At 49.3% G+C, this 15,804-nt stretch overlaps 1 protein-coding gene across 2 annotated transcripts in view; it reads left to right on the plus strand.

The window, feature by feature from the left end:
- Nucleotides 1–15,804, plus strand: part of WDR90 (WD repeat domain 90) — a 1,426,420-nt gene that overhangs the window by 871,946 nt on the left and 538,670 nt on the right. For both annotated transcript variants that reach the window (XM_085628141.1, XM_085628142.1), the window contains exon 32: nucleotides 13,826–13,985. In XM_085628141.1, coding sequence (XP_085484267.1) covers nucleotides 13,826–13,985 — 160 coding nt within the window. The remainder of the gene's footprint in view (nucleotides 1–13,825; nucleotides 13,986–15,804) is intronic.

Below are 15,804 nucleotides of genomic sequence, written 5' to 3' on the forward strand. Positions count from 1 at the left end.
AGCTGAGGCCATACTTGTTTGGCACTCACTTCAAGATTCAGACAGACCATAAGCCCCTCTTGTGGCTAAATCAGATGAAGGGTGAAAATCCCAAACTTCTTAGGTGGTCCATTTCCCTACAGGGGATGGACTTCACAGTGGAACATAGACCTGGGACTGACCATGCCAATGCAGATGGACTCTCCAGATATTTCCACGTAGAACATGAAGACTCAACTGGTCAAGGTTAGTTTAATGTCCCTAAGTTTGGGGGGGGGTTGTGTAGGAGAGTAGGGTCTGCTTTCTATGTTCACCCCCACTTTTTGCTTTTGCTTTACTTTTACTGGTTTTCGACTTAGATGTGGCTGTGGGCCTGCTAACCAGACCCACAGCCCTGCTGTTCTCTCTCTAAATTGATACTATGTACTTTAGGTGCATAACCCATTTGGATAGGATCACCTTGTTGGCCCCTGTACAGTGTACCTTAGGTACCCAGGGCATAGGTGTATCCTAGGCCTACCAGGGGCTGCAGCATGTATTGTGCCACCCCTGGCCAGGCCTTCCATTATGACTCAACTGGCTGATCACTCAGCTGGGGCAAGGTTGTGTAATCACTCCTTGCTTAGGTGTAGTATTCCTATACCTAACTTACATATAGACACATGTGTACCTATCAGCCACTCCTATGGCAGGCCTTAACAATCCTGGAGGCAGAGTGCTTGGTAACATGTGAGATGGTGCTCTAGCATGAGCTGAGCCTGTCTGCAGCTTTCCGAACCATGTCCTTATAGCTGTTCTATGATATAGCCTACCATATACTCTTAAAGTGCCTTATAATCTTAAACGGTTATGGTAACTATGGTTTGGCTTTATCAAAACATGTCGTGTAAGGTGTCTAACACTTTGGAATAATACCCCCATCCCATTTCTGGGGATGAGGATATTATCCCTCCCTTCTAGAGGGAGAAGACATGTTGTAACCTACTTACCCGGTTAAAGTTAACCAGAGCCCCAGCATCACAAAATGGATGCTGCTGCCACAGACACGAGTCTGACCTCCTGCTGCTGGGAGTGATCCCGGCAAGGGAGGCTTGGACAATAGGTTTCCTGCCTTGGGAGGTGCGAGCACCACCCCAGACAGGCCTTAGTGTATTGGGGCAGGGAGGGATGAAAAGAATGAGACATGCCTGGGGCACACAAGGTGTCCCGTGCATAGTCCAGTTCAAACCGGTGCTGGGGCACTCCAGCCCCAGTCCTGGCGCGAAACTGGACAAAGGGAAGGGGGTGTAACCACCCCCCTCCCAGGTCCCACCCATAAGGCGTGACCTAGCAGGTAACCCAGCCCCCCAGATTAGTATAAGAGTGGTAGCTGGGCCCCAGGAGATTAGATTATCCTGAACCTGCAACTTGAACAGAAACTCTGGACCTTCGACATTCGACGAAAGAAGAAGACTGAAGAATCTCCCTTGTGGCCAAGGAGTGGCTACCCTGTGCAAACAGGCACCATCAAGAGACTACCCTTTGCTTTGCTGAAGTTCTACGAGGGACCGACTGCAGAGCCCGACCAGAGCCTTGACTTCCAGACTTCTCCGACCCTGATCCACATCCACAGCCGAGCTGAGATCCGTGGAGGCGACGAGAGACGTGGGACCGGCTACCTGGGAAAAGTGGCTAGTATCTTCAAGCGCAGCTTCTGAGGCACCCTCGAAGTTGTGCACCGGGGATTGAGAAGCCCCAACCCCAAGCACCATCTGCACCGAAGATCAGCCCCCCACACTCCACGAGTCCTGCGTGGGGCCCTTCTGCATTTTCCTGCTTGCCGCGTATGTCCGGTTGCTTGCCCGCTGGCTAGTAGCCTTTGTGACGAAGCATCCTGAAATCTTCACCGCTGGTTTGGCTCCTCCAGACTGGCTCCTGCTTCTTTGAAAAAGAGAAGCACCCCAGACCTTCCTGGTCTGCACCAGAAGCAAGTCTTCCGTTCTTCGTGGGTTCCGCTTGCCAAGGCTTGGTGAGTCCTAGTCCAACTTCGACGCCGCCGACAGCAAGAGCCTTCGTGGGACAGCTCGCCTCCTGGTCCTGGTCGTCCTCGACGTTCCCTGGTCCTCGTGGCTGCAGCGACAAGCTTCACCTGCAATCTTCACGACATCGCCTGGTTCCACGTGGTCACTGGCTAGTGACCTTGACTCTGTCCCTTCTGCTTGCAGGTCTCCTTTCTTCTTGATCCCAGCCTTGGGATCCACCGGACACTCTTCACTGACTGCCTGTCAGCATCTTTCCTTCAGGCATCCATAGAAGTCCACGACGAAACCCGACGCAAGTTCACACCTATGCACCCGCAGCCTGTGGGCTAGGTAACTTGGGTACTTCGGTGCTCACAAGGGTAGTGACTATCCTAGGGTCTAGTTTCCGAGCCTCGACTCTCTAGCTGCTTTAGAAGTGTCCTTAAACTGTTAATTGCTAACAACTACTATTTCTATCGACTTTTACGCATTACGCATGAGTGTTTCCACTCTGCACCTGAATCCCGTGGGCCTCCCACTTCCTAACTGTTGCTAGTGTAGTGTAGCCCCAGCGATTCCCTAGGCCTAGGCCTATCCTATTTCCGTGACAGTGGTCCTTATACCACTTACTTAGTATATGGTTTGCGTGGCCCCTAGGGCCTAACTGTATTACTTACCTGTGTGACTTAATGTATGCTTAAATAAGACTGTGTTGTACTTACCTCTAATCTCATAAAGAGTGCTGAGGGTTTGACTAGAATAAATACACTTTATTTTATATATATATCTGTTGTGGTGTCCTTTCATTTGGTATTCAAGGGATTATATATGGTATCACAGCTGGCTTCACATGCCATTCAGAGTTTAGCCTAAGACTGCTCTTGTCCATGCTACCACTAGGATAGCTGGTCTATAAGGTTGACTTTACAACCAATCACCATAAGGGTATTTGGACTGATATAAGGTGTACACTAGAACTAGTGACATCATACATCAGGCCAACTTCTCACATTGGTGAGCAGCGGTTGGGATCTGAGCTTGCTGTTGTAATACCATTGTAATCTTGAGATACTAAATTGAAAGATCACACAGATATTGTTTAGGTACATATAACATAGATTATAATACTTAAGTCCTACTGGACTTAGTGGTTGTAGGTTGAAGGGAGTAACACACCCTGACTACAACTACTAGAGAGGTTTAGTAGATACAACTAGTGTAGGTAGGTGCACACACCACACCCTCACTAGAATCATGTCCCTGAATGGAGATCACACTGATGCTCCCTCAGGAGAGGAGAATCCTAGACAGATTCCCTCTAGATTTGATGCATTCACTTTCCAGGAGATGAGACAACTGTGTACCTCCAGGAGATTAAAACAGGGTTCCAACCCTACCCTTAGACAGTTAGTGGAGCTTCTGGAGGCCTATGATGCTGAAAGAGCTGCCAAGTACGGTGCCATAGCTGTAGATAAGGGTCTACCCACCACAGAGGAGTCAGATGGGGCTTCAGAGGAAGAGGTAGACAGCCAGGGCCAAGTAGGAAGACTTAGCCAGGCTAACCTAAGCTTACATGGGAGTTTGCATGGGGTCCCCCCATACAGACCCCCAAGTGGGCTTAACCAGAGAAGCAGGAGGGACAGATCCCCTTCAAGGGAATCCATCCACTCCCATGTCTCTAGCATCTCTAGTGTTTCCTCTCACAGGGGAATGACTTCCCCTGAGAGAAGGGAGCATGAAGCCAGAATGAGGGAAGCTAATCTGAGGATTCAGAGGGAAGAACTTGCCCTTGCCAAGGAGAAGCTTGCTCTGGCTAGAGAACAGAAGTTAAGTGGATCAGACCCACTGGTGGCAGCAATATCCCTAAGGATAGAGACAGGCACTATGATAATAGAAACCTGAGCAAGATTGTCCCTACCTACAAGTGTGGGGATGACATCCACAAATGGATAACTGCTTTGGAGAGAGCTTGCAAAGTACAGCAGGTACCCCAAAGTCAGTGGGCATCTATTCTGTGGGTCTCCTTCTCTGAGAAAGGCAGAGACAAGCTCCTCACAGTTAGTGATGAGGATGCAGATAACTACACTGTCCTGAAGAGTGCTCTCATTGATGGGTTTGGCCTAACCACTGAACAATACAGGTTGTTGTTCAGGGATACCCAGAAGACACAGACTCAGGACTGGACTGACTTTGTAGATTGTGCCACTAAGGCTCTGGAAGGCTGGCTAGTGGGAAGTAAGGTTAAGGACTATACAGGATTGTATAATTTGATCATGAGTGAGCAAATCCTTAACAACTGTCAAAACCAGCTACTGCATCAACACCTGATTGATTCTGATCTGACTTCTCCCCAAGAATTGGGAAAGAAGGCAGATAGATGGGTCAGGACTAGAGTTAAGCAGAAAAACCAGAACCAGGGCGGTGATCAGAAAAAGGCAGACCAGAAGGGTAATGATCAGAAACAAAAAGACCAGAAGTCTTCACCAGGCCCCCAAAAGGCTCAGGGGGAGGGTGGTCCCAAAAAGGATAAAAAGAAAGATGGCCAAAAGAAACCATGGTGCAACTATTGTAAGTCCAACTCACATTGGTTTAGTGAGTGCACCAAAAAGCATAAGCCCCCAGCCACCATTGCCCCTAAGGCAACTGTACCCCCTAGTCCAGCTGTAAGTGGTGGTTCCCAGCAAAAGGGTGTAGTAGGGTTAACCCTGGGAACTGAGGAGGATTCTGGCCTAGTCAGAATACCTACTCAGGCTGTTCTGATCTGTGATGGGGACTTAGCTTTGTCCTCTACTGTAGGCCCCAGTAACCTGGGCAAGTACAGACAGACTCCTTTTATCAACCAAAGAATGGCTCAGGCCTACAGGGACACTGGGGCTAGTGTCACAATGGTGACACCTGCCTTTGTGGACCCTGGACAGATCATACTAGGTGAGAATTACCTAGTGACCAACGCTAGCAATGCCACTACCTCCCATAGTGTGGCTATTGTTAACTTCTCCTGGGGAGGGGTAACTGGCCTCAAGAAAGTTGTTGTTAGTTCAGACCTTCCTGTAGAGTGTTTACTGGGCAATGATCTTGAAACTTCAGTTTGGTCTGAAGTGGAGTATAGGACCCATGCAGAAATGCTGGGAATAGATGCACATGTCCTTGCTGTGACCAGTTCACAGGCCAAAAAGTGCACCACTGAACAAGTGCTGGATCCTGAAACTATGGACCAGTCACAACCCAAGAGAAAGAGCAGTAGGGTTAAGGCTGTGCCTTCCCCCCTGCCTCAGGTAGTGGATCAGCCCTCCCAGAAGGATGATTCTGAGAGCCCTGAAGGAACTGTCCTAGAAGAACTTGAACCTGATCAGGTTGAGTTTCTTGGGACAGGGGGACCTTCAAGGGCAGATCTGAGGCAGGCTCAATTAGACTGCCCCTCTCTTGAACCCCTCAGACAGCTGGCTGCTGCTGAGGCTGCAGGGAATGCTCAAGGTACCCATAGAGTGTATTGGGATGAAGGGCTACTGTACTCAGAGGCTAGAGACCCCAAGCCTGGTGCATCCAGGAGGTTGGTCATACCACTGAAGTTCAGAGGCTTCCTTCTTACCTTGGCCCATGATATTCCCCTTGCAGGACATTTAGGCCAGAACAAGACTTGGGACAGGCTTGTCCCTCACTTTCACTGGCCCCATATGTCAGAAGATACTAAGGAGTTTTGTCGCTCCTGTGTCACCTGCCAAGCCAGTGGCAAATCAGGTGGCACCACAAAGGCCCCCCTCATACCACTACCTGTGGTAGGGGTTCCCTTTGAAAAAGTGGGCATAGATATTGTAGGACCAATGGACCCACAAACAGCATCTGGGCACAGATTCATACTGGTGATAGTGGGCCATGCCACCAGGTATCCAGAAGCTATTCCCCTGAGGACCACAACAGCTCCTGTTGTGGCAAGGGCCCTGCTTGGAGTATTCTCCAGAGTGGGCTTTCCAAAGGAGGTCATTTCTGACAGAGGTGCCAACTTCATGTCAGGATACTTGACTGCAATGTGGAAGGAGTGTGGTGTGAACTACAAGTTCACCACACCCTATCACCCACAGTGCAATGGGCTTGTTGAGAGATTCAACAAGACCCTAAAGGGAATGATAAAAGGTTTACCAGACAAGCTTAGGCGAAGATGGGACATCCTTTTACCCTGCCTTCTGTTTGCTTACAGAGAGGTCCCACAAAAGGGGGTTGGCTACAGCCCTTTTGAGCTTTTGTTTGGGCATCCTGTAAGAGGACCCCTATGTTTGGTGAGGGAAGGATGGGAGAGACCTCTCAGACAACCCAAACTTGATGTAGTGGATTATGTACTTGGTCTCCGCTCCAGGATGGCAGAGTATATGGAGAAGGCTTCTAAAAACCTTGAGGCAAGCCAAGAACTCCAAAAAAGCTTGGCATGGCCAAAAGGCTGTGCTGACTGTTTACCAGCCAGGGCAGAAAGTGTGGGTGTTGGAGCCAGTGGCCCCAGCAGCACTCCAAGACAAATGGTCTGGACCCCACACTATTGTTGAGAAAAAGGGAGAAGTCACCTACTTGGTGGACCTTGGGACTCCCAGAAGCCCCCACAATGTGCTTCATGTCAACAGATTGAAGGCATATGTTGACAGGGCAGACATGGGCTTACTCATGGCTACAGATGAGGGGCAGGAGGAAGAGAGTGACCCTCTCCCAGACCTGTTGACTCAGAACCCTGATGATGGCTCAGTTGATGGTGTGGTCTTTTCTGACAGCCTCACGGTCCATCAGCAACAGGACTGCAGACAGGTTCTGCAATCCTACAGACATATGTTCTCTCTGACCCCAAGTCAGACAAACTGGTGCACCCATGAGGTGGACACTGGTGACAGTCTGCCTGTGAAGAGTAAAATCTACAGGCAACCTGACCATGTCAGGGACTGCATAAAAGTTGAGGTACAAAAGATGTTGGAGCTGGGAGTCATTGAACCTTCAGAGAGCCCTTGGGCTAGTCCTGTAGTCCTTGTGCCAAAGCCTCACACCCACGATGGTAAGAGAGAGATGAGGTTTTGCGTGGATTACAGAGGTCTCAATGCTGTCACTAGGACAGATGCCCACCCAATACCTAGGGCAGATGAGCTCATTGACAGAATGGCAGCTGCTAAGTTTTTGAGCACATTTGACCTAACAGCAGGCTACTGGCAAATCAGACTAGCTGAGAATGCAAAGGCCAAAAATGCTTTCTCGACCCCAGGAGGACATTATCAATTTGTGGTAATGCCCTTTGGTTTGAAGAATGCACCTGCCACTTTCCAAAGGTTGGTGAATCAAGTCCTTACTGGGTTGGATGATTATTTTGCAGCTTATCTTGATGATATTGCTGTCTTTAGCTCCACCTGGGAGGATCACCTGGTCCACCTGAGGAATGTTTTAGAGGCCCTGTAAAAGGCAGGCCTCACTATCAAGGCCACTAAGTGCCAGATCGGGCAGAGCAAGGTTGTATACCTGGGCCACCTAGTTGGTGGGGGTCAGGTTCAACCACTGGAGAGCAAGATCCAGACCATAAAGGACTGGACTCCTCCAACTACCCAGACTCAGGTCAGAGCTTTCTTGGGCCTGACTGGGTACTACAGAAAGTTTGTTAAGAACTATGGGTCCATTGTGACACCACTTAATGACTTGACCTCCAAGAAAATGCCAAAGAAAGTTCAGTGGACAGTAAGCTGTCAAAAAGCATTTGATGACCTGAAGCAGGCCATGTGCAGTGCACCTATTCTGAAAAGTCCAGACTACTCCAAAGAGTTCATTGTCCAGACAGATGCTTCTGTGTTAGGTGTGGGAGCTGTTCTTTCACAACTGAATGTAGATGGTCAAGACCAGCCCATTGCTTTTATAAGTAGAAGGCTGACCCCTAGAGAGAAACGTTGGTCAGCTATTGAGAGGGAGGCCTTTGCTGTGGTTTGGGCCCTGAAGAAGCTGAGGCCATACTTGTTTGGCACTCACTTCAAGATTCAGACAGACCATAAGCCCCTCTTGTGGCTAAATCAGATGAAGGGTGAAAATCCCAAACTTCTTAGGTGGTCCATTTCCCTACAGGAGATGGACTTCACAGTGGAACATAGACCTGGGACTGACCATGCCAATGCAGATGGACTCTCCAGATATTTCCACTTAGAACATGAAGACTCAACTGGTCAAGGTTAGTTTAATGTCCCTAAGTTTGGGGGGGGGGGGTTGTGTAGGAGAGTAGGGTCTGCTTTCTATGTTCACCCCCACTTTTTGCTTTTGCTTTACTTTTACTGGTTTTCGACTTAGATGTGGCTGTGGGCCTGCTAACCAGACCCACAGCCCTGCTGTTCTCTCTCTAAATTGATTCTATGTACTTTAGGTGCATAACCCATTTGGATAGGATCACCTTATTGGCCTCTGTACAGTGTACCTTAGGTACCCAGGGCATAGGTGTATCCTAGGCCTACCAGGGGCTGCAGCATGTATTGTGCCACCCCTGGCCAGGCCTTCCATTATGACTCAACTGGCTGATCACTCAGCTGGGGCAAGGTTGTGTAATCACTCCTTGCTTAGGTGTAGTATTCCTATACCTAACTTACATATAGACACATGTGTACCTATCAGCCACTCCTATGGCAGGCCTTAACAATCCTGGAGGCAGAGTGCTTGGTAACATGTGAGATGGTGCTCTAGCATGAGCTGAGCCTGTCTGCAGCTTTCCGAACCATGTCCTTATAGCTGTTCTATGATATAGCCTACCATATACTCTTAAAGTGCCTTATAATCTTAAACGGTTATGGTAACTATGGTTTGGCTTTATCAAAACATGTCGTGTAAGGTGTCTAACACTTTGGAATAATACCCCCATCCCATTTCTGGGGATGAGGATATTATCCCTCCCTTCTAGAGGGAGAAGACATGTTGTAACCTACTTACCCGGTTAAAGTTAACCAGAGCCCCAGCATCACAAAATGGATGCTGCTGCCACAGACACGAGTCTGACCTCCTGCTGCTGGGAGTGATCCCGGCAAGGGAGGCTTGGACAATAGGTTTCCTGCCTTGGGAGGTGCGAGCACCACCCCAGACAGGCCTTAGTGTATTGGGGCAGGGAGGGATGAAAAGAATGAGACATGCCTGGGGCACACAAGGTGTCCCGTGCATAGTCCAGTTCAAACCGGTGCTGGGGCACTCCAGCCCCAGTCCTGGCGCGAAACTGGACAAAGGGAAGGGGGTGTAACCACCCCCCTCCCAGGTCCCACCCATAAGGCGTGACCTAGCAGGTAACCCAGCCCCCCAGATTAGTATAAGAGTGGTAGCTGGGCCCCAGGAGATTAGATTATCCTGAACCTGCAACTTGAACAGAAACTCTGGACCTTCGACATTCGACGAAAGAAGAAGACTGAAGAATCTCCCTTGTGGCCAAGGAGTGGCTACCCTGTGCAAACAGGCACCATCAAGAGACTACCCTTTGCTTTGCTGAAGTTCTACGAGGGACCGACTGCAGAGCCCGACCAGAGCCTTGACTTCCAGACTTCTCCGACCCTGATCCACATCCACAGCCGAGCTGAGATCCGTGGAGGCGACGAGAGACGTGGGACCGGCTACCTGGGAAAAGTGGCTAGTATCTTCAAGCGCAGCTTCTGAGGCACCCTCGAAGTTGTGCACCGGGGATTGAGAAGCCCCAACCCCAAGCACCATCTGCACCGAAGATCAGCCCCCCACACTCCACGAGTCCTGCGTGGGGCCCTTCTGCATTTTCCTGCTTGCCGCGTATGTCCGGTTGCTTGCCCGCTGGCTAGTAGCCTTTGTGACGACGCATCCTGAAATCTTCACCGCTGGTTTGGCTCCTCCAGACTGGCTCCTGCTTCTTTGAAAAAGAGAAGCACCCCAGACCTTCCTGGTCTGCACCAGAAGCAAGTCTTCCGTTCTTCGTGGGTTCCGCTTGCCAAGGCTTGGTGAGTCCTAGTCCAACTTCGACGCCGCCGACAGCAAGAGCCTTCGTGGGACAGCTCGCCTCCTGGTCCTGGTCGTCCTCGACGTTCCCTGGTCCTCGTGGCTGCAGCGACAAGCTTCACCTGCAATCTTCACGACATCGCCTGGTTCCACGTGGTCACTGGCTAGTGACCTTGACTCTGTCCCTTCTGCTTGCAGGTCTCCTTTCTTCTTGATCCCAGCCTTGGGATCCACCGGACACTCTTCACTGACTGCCTGTCAGCATCTTTCCTTCAGGCATCCATAGAAGTCCACGACGAAACCCGACGCAAGTTCACACCTATGCACCCGCAGCCTGTGGGCTAGGTAACTTGGGTACTTCGGTGCTCACAAGGGTAGTGACTATCCTAGGGTCTAGTTTCCGAGCCTCGACTCTCTAGCTGCTTTAGAAGTGTCCTTAAACTGTTAATTGCTAACAACTACTATTTCTATCGACTTTTACGCATTACGCATGAGTGTTTCCACTCTGCACCTGAATCCCGTGGGCCTCCCACTTCCTAACTGTTGCTAGTGTAGTGTAGCCCCAGCGATTCCCTAGGCCTAGGCCTATCCTATTTCCGTGACAGTGGTCCTTATACCACTTACTTAGTATATGGTTTGCGTGGCCCCTAGGGCCTAACTGTATTACTTACCTGTGTGACTTAATGTATGCTTAAATAAGACTGTGTTGTACTTACCTCTAATCTCATAAAGAGTGCTGAGGGTTTGACTAGAATAAATACACTTTATTTTATATATATATCTGTTGTGGTGTCCTTTCATTTGGTATTCAAGGGATTATATATGGTATCACAGCTGGCTTCACATGCCATTCAGAGTTTAGCCTAAGACTGCTCTTGTCCATGCTACCACTAGGATAGCTGGTCTATAAGGTTGACTTTACAACCAATCACCATAAGGATATTTGGACTGATATAAGGTGTACACTAGAACTAGTGACATCATACATCAGGCCAACTTCTCACATCATCTGCAAGATTTGCAGTACCAGGGAAAGTGGTCTCAGATACAGTAACAACACCACATCGGCAGTTTGGAACTCTGGGCCTTATTTTTGTCTCTTCAAGCTTTCTGTCTAAGGATAGCAGGTTCTTCAGTGCTGGTCTGTACCGACAATACAACCAGCATGTACTACATAAACGAACAAGGAGGAACAAGTTCCGTGACGCTCTACCAAGAAGCACATGAGTTGTGGGAATGGACAATGTTCCACAGCATATCCTTAAATGCCGAGCATGTCAGGGGTCTGCACAATACCCTGGCAGATACACTAAGCAGGTCTCAATCAGGCTGTCACGAGTGGGAGTTAGAACAAGCTCAGGTGAAGAAGATCTTTCGGACATGGGGCAAACCTGCTCTAGATCTGTTCGCATCGCAGGAGAACAAGAAATGCCAACATTATGCCAGCAGGTTCCCTCAACCGGGGTCAAGGGGGAATGCCCTTTCAATGAGGTGGTCCGGGATCTATGCCTACGCTTTTCCTCCCATACCATTAATCCCCAGGGTGCTCAGCAAGATGAAACTGGAGGGCTGCCGCCTAATTCTGATTGCATCCCGTTGGCCCAGACAATATTGGTTCCAGGAGCTTCTTCTGTTGTCACAGGACAGACCCATTCACCTTCATCCAAAAATGAACATGTTATCACAGAACAAAGGTCAGGTAGTCCATCCGGATCCACAGTCCCTGCACTTGCACGCATGGCTCCTGAATTCCTAGAGTTCAAAGACCTCAATATTTCACAGGACTGTCGAGATATACTGTCTAAATCCCGTGCTGAAAGCACTGTCAAAACATATCGTTTAAAATGGAAAAGATTCTATTGTTGGTGTGAAACCAATAAAGTTCATCCAATTCAAGCCCCTGCTGAACAGATTCTACCTTACTTACTCTCACTGGCTAAGTCTGGCCTCACTTTTTCGTCAGTCAAGGTTCACCTGGCTGCTCTTTCCAGGTACAGGAAATCTCTGCACTTTCCTTCTTTATGTTCATCTTCTCTCATAAAACAATTCATTAGAGGACTTTTTCGCACTTTTCCTCCTGTACATGCACCTCCTCCAGAGTGGGAACTCAATGTGGTTTTAGCACAGCTAATGAGACGACCATTTGAACCAGTACATAAAGCAAACTCAAATTCCTCACATGGAAAGTAGCCGTCTTGCTGGCTCTTACTTCCGCAAGAAGGGTCAGTGAGATTCAGGCTTTTACGCTCAAGGAACCCTTCTTACGCTTTACACAGGACTACGTGTCCTAAGTTCATTCCAAAGGTTCCCACGCAATTTCACTTGAATGAACCTGTAATGCTACAAACATTCTTTCCAAATCCATCCAGTCCAGCTGAAAGGGCATTACATTAATTAGATGTAAAATACATTAATTAGATGTAAAAAGGTGTTTGAAATTTTATCTTCAAAAGACAAAAGATATCAGAAAGACGGATCAACTGTTAGTGGCCTACGGTCAAGGAAAACAGGGAACCACAGTAACAAAAGCCACAATAGCCAGATTGGTCGCTTCTGCCATTCAATTCTGCCACGAAAAAGCCAATAAACCTCTCACGGTGAAGGATAAAGCACACTCCACCAGAACTTTTACTGCATCTACAGCTTTGTTTGCTGGGGTTACACTGGACAAAATATGCCGTGCTGCGACATGGAAGAATGTCCACACATTCACAAGACACTACTGCCTCCAATCTGCACAAACAGAGGATGCAGCTGTTGGACAAGCTGTGTTACACCATCTCTTTCACTAAGGTCAGATTCTTTACATTTTTTTAAGGCTTGTCTATTATTAATTTTCTTTACTGTTATATTGCTTACAGTGTTCCTCCTCCTATGTTTCTCCATGTATTCGTTTATCATGCTGATATCTGTTATCTCTTTTATATGATGATTTCTTTTATGCTTTGTCATTGCAATATTTCAAGGTTATGGATATCCATTGGTAGTTGTAGAATACATGTCTCCCACCATCCGCGAACTACAGTACAATTGGAGTACTGCTTGCTATTCTGATTCAGGCATGTGAATCTATGAAAGATACCCCAATACTGGATAAGAAAACAAGTTACTTACCTCTAACTGCAGTTATCCAGTATTGGTATCTTTCATAGATTCACATGCACCTACTCTCGTCCCCGTGGAATCAGTTCTCAGGGAGTTTGGGAATATTTACTTCCCACTTGTGCTGGAAAATCTGAGGAGAACTGCTTCTGTTGGGAATGTTCTGCTGGTAGCTGATTGGTTGGAGCTGACGTTTGGTCCTTTTCCTATAAGGACATAGATAAGCTACTAAGATATAACCTTTGGCCTCTTTTGTCCTGTTTATTACTTATGGCACTACTTTTGTATTTTACCATGGGACTCCCATCTCGGTGACTGGGAATGATTCAGGCATGTAAATCTATGAAAGATACCAATACTGGATAACTGTAGTTACAGGTAAGTAACTTGTTTTCTTATATGGTTTAAAAATTATAAGTGGGTGTTTTAATAAAAGGAAGCCAGACAATCTTGCAGCTATCCTTTGCAAAAGTATTTTTAAAATAAAAAAGTAATGATTTAAAATGTGTCTTGACATCTCGCGTCTGGATGAATATATTCAATTGGTTAAGAATTCTTAGACAAAACCCCTAATGGCGAAACTGAGATTACAAAAAAATGATATTGTGTCATATTCTTTGGGTTATCTCCTCTAATTCTGCATGTTTGTATTTGAACCCCACTCATCATTTATTGGTGCTTTGACGTTTATATTGTTGTTTTCAGATAATAACAGGAGGCGTGACAATAGCTTAAGGTTAGGAAATCAGGCCATGCAAAGTATTCATGCATTCTGCAGTCACTGTGTTTTCTTTCTTGGTCAGGTTTTAGCATCAGCCTCAGGACTGGGCAGCGGTGCCTCGCGCTGCATGATCCGTCTTTGGAACGTACCGGATGGGTCCTGCCGAAAGATTCTTTATCATCACAAGACCGAAGTTCAAGTCATGGCTTTCTCTCGAGATGACAGACTCTTAGTGACTGTAGGTTAGTATCATTTGGCTCTTTTTATTTTTGTATTAATTACAGTTTACTGGATATTTCAAAAAGATAAAAGCATCAGGACCTAAAGAGAGCCAGATATAAGCATCAGCAATCACGATCTTCTTATCATACAAATGGAAATATCCTCACCAATTGTGTATCCCACATCCCATTACAACTAGAACTGGCAAGGCAGCAGACAAAATAGAGCTAGAGAAAATGAGCTATTGATATAGATCGATGAGATAGTTATACATAAATAATCTGAAAGAAACACATTAGTTAGTTAGATTCCTCACCTTAGAATATCCCCAGGCGTCAGACTGGATCCGGAAGATTTTTGTAGCAATACCCCTTGCGCGTCGCTAGGCGTCGTCTGCGGCTCCGCGTCCGTCGTTGGCGTCGTGCGCCGGAATGACGTCGTCGGAGTACTTGGACGCCGCCCTCGCACGCTGACGTCCGTTCTTCTTTTTTCCACGCCAGTAAGCGCCGATCCGGGAGAGCTACCCCTTTAGTCATTTTTTGACTAAATATTTTGACTCTATTTGGTCACTTTGTCGACCCTGGTGCCGGTAGGATGCCTGGTTTCAAGGTCTGCGACGACTGTCACCGACTAATGTCGGTGACCGATCATCCCCGCCGGTGCCTGTACTGTTTGGGGCTCGACCACGACGCGGAGTCGTGTTCCGATTGTAGGGCCCTGACCTCGAAAGCTAGGTGGGAGCGGTCCCGTAAGCTTCTCGAGCTTCGCCACTCGGCTCCGCGCCCCTCTGGATCCCGGTCCAGGAGGAGGTCCAAGGATCGGTCGCGGAGCCGCACTCGACATCGTCGCTCGTCTGGCTCGAAGTCTTCGGGTAAGTCGAAGCGCTCCAAGAAGTCCAAGAGGCGACACCGCTCTTCGGACTCCCCTCGCCGGTCGCGCGACTCGGCCGAGGGTCCAGGTGGTTCCACCCCCGCTGCTCCGCGGGAGCCGCAGGCGCCGCGCAAGTCCCCATACCCGCCGGTCCCTGGGACTGACGCGACGCCGGCGGAGGTCAGTGCCTTCCTCTCGGCCATGAGGAGCCTGGCCCCGCCGTCGACGCCCGCTGGCGCTCCTTCGGGCCCCGCGGACTCGACTGGGCGACCTTGCGTGCCGGCGGCTCCGGCCCCGGCGCCGTTGGAGGCTCCGGCCCCGACGCCGCAGGTCCCCGAGGGGCCCGAGCCTGGGCCCCCGTCGACGCCGGTCGACCTCGTTACACCTCCTCCACCGGCGCCGACGCCGGTACCACCCCCGACGCCGACTCCGGTCGACGTCGATCTCCGGTTCAGCCCCTGTCCGGTCCCGACGCCGATGCGGCGCCGCCCGACGCCGCATCCGACGCCGCTAGAGACACATATTGTCTATCGACCGGCTCCGATCATTCCTCCTGTTTACCAGGAATCGGATGACAGGGGCGAATGGGAGGGGTCTGAGGACCCTATGGCCCTTCAGGGGCAACTTTCTCAGGACTGGGCAGATGAACTGGGGGAGGCCAGTGGATTGGATACCTCACCGGACACTGGATTCATCTCTCCTCCGACTGTGGCTTCGGAGGAGGGTGCAGCTTTTTCTGTGGTGCTGCGCAAGGCGGCCGCAGCCCTTGGGCTTGAGCTGCCTGCCGTGGCTGTGAGGACTAACATCCTCACTGAGGTGCTTCAGTCTGCCGCATGCTCCACTGAGCCTCTGCTGCAATTCAATGAGGCCCTCACTGACGTTCTGCAGGGCACCTGGTCCAAGCCCTCCACAGTCCCTCCTGTGGATAGGAACGTTGCCAGGCGCCACCGCCCTGCTCCGGGCGACCCC

This window comes from Triturus cristatus, chromosome 10, assembly GCF_964204655.1.
Source record: "Triturus cristatus chromosome 10, aTriCri1.1, whole genome shotgun sequence".
NCBI classification, from domain to species: domain Eukaryota; kingdom Metazoa; phylum Chordata; class Amphibia; order Caudata; family Salamandridae; genus Triturus; species Triturus cristatus.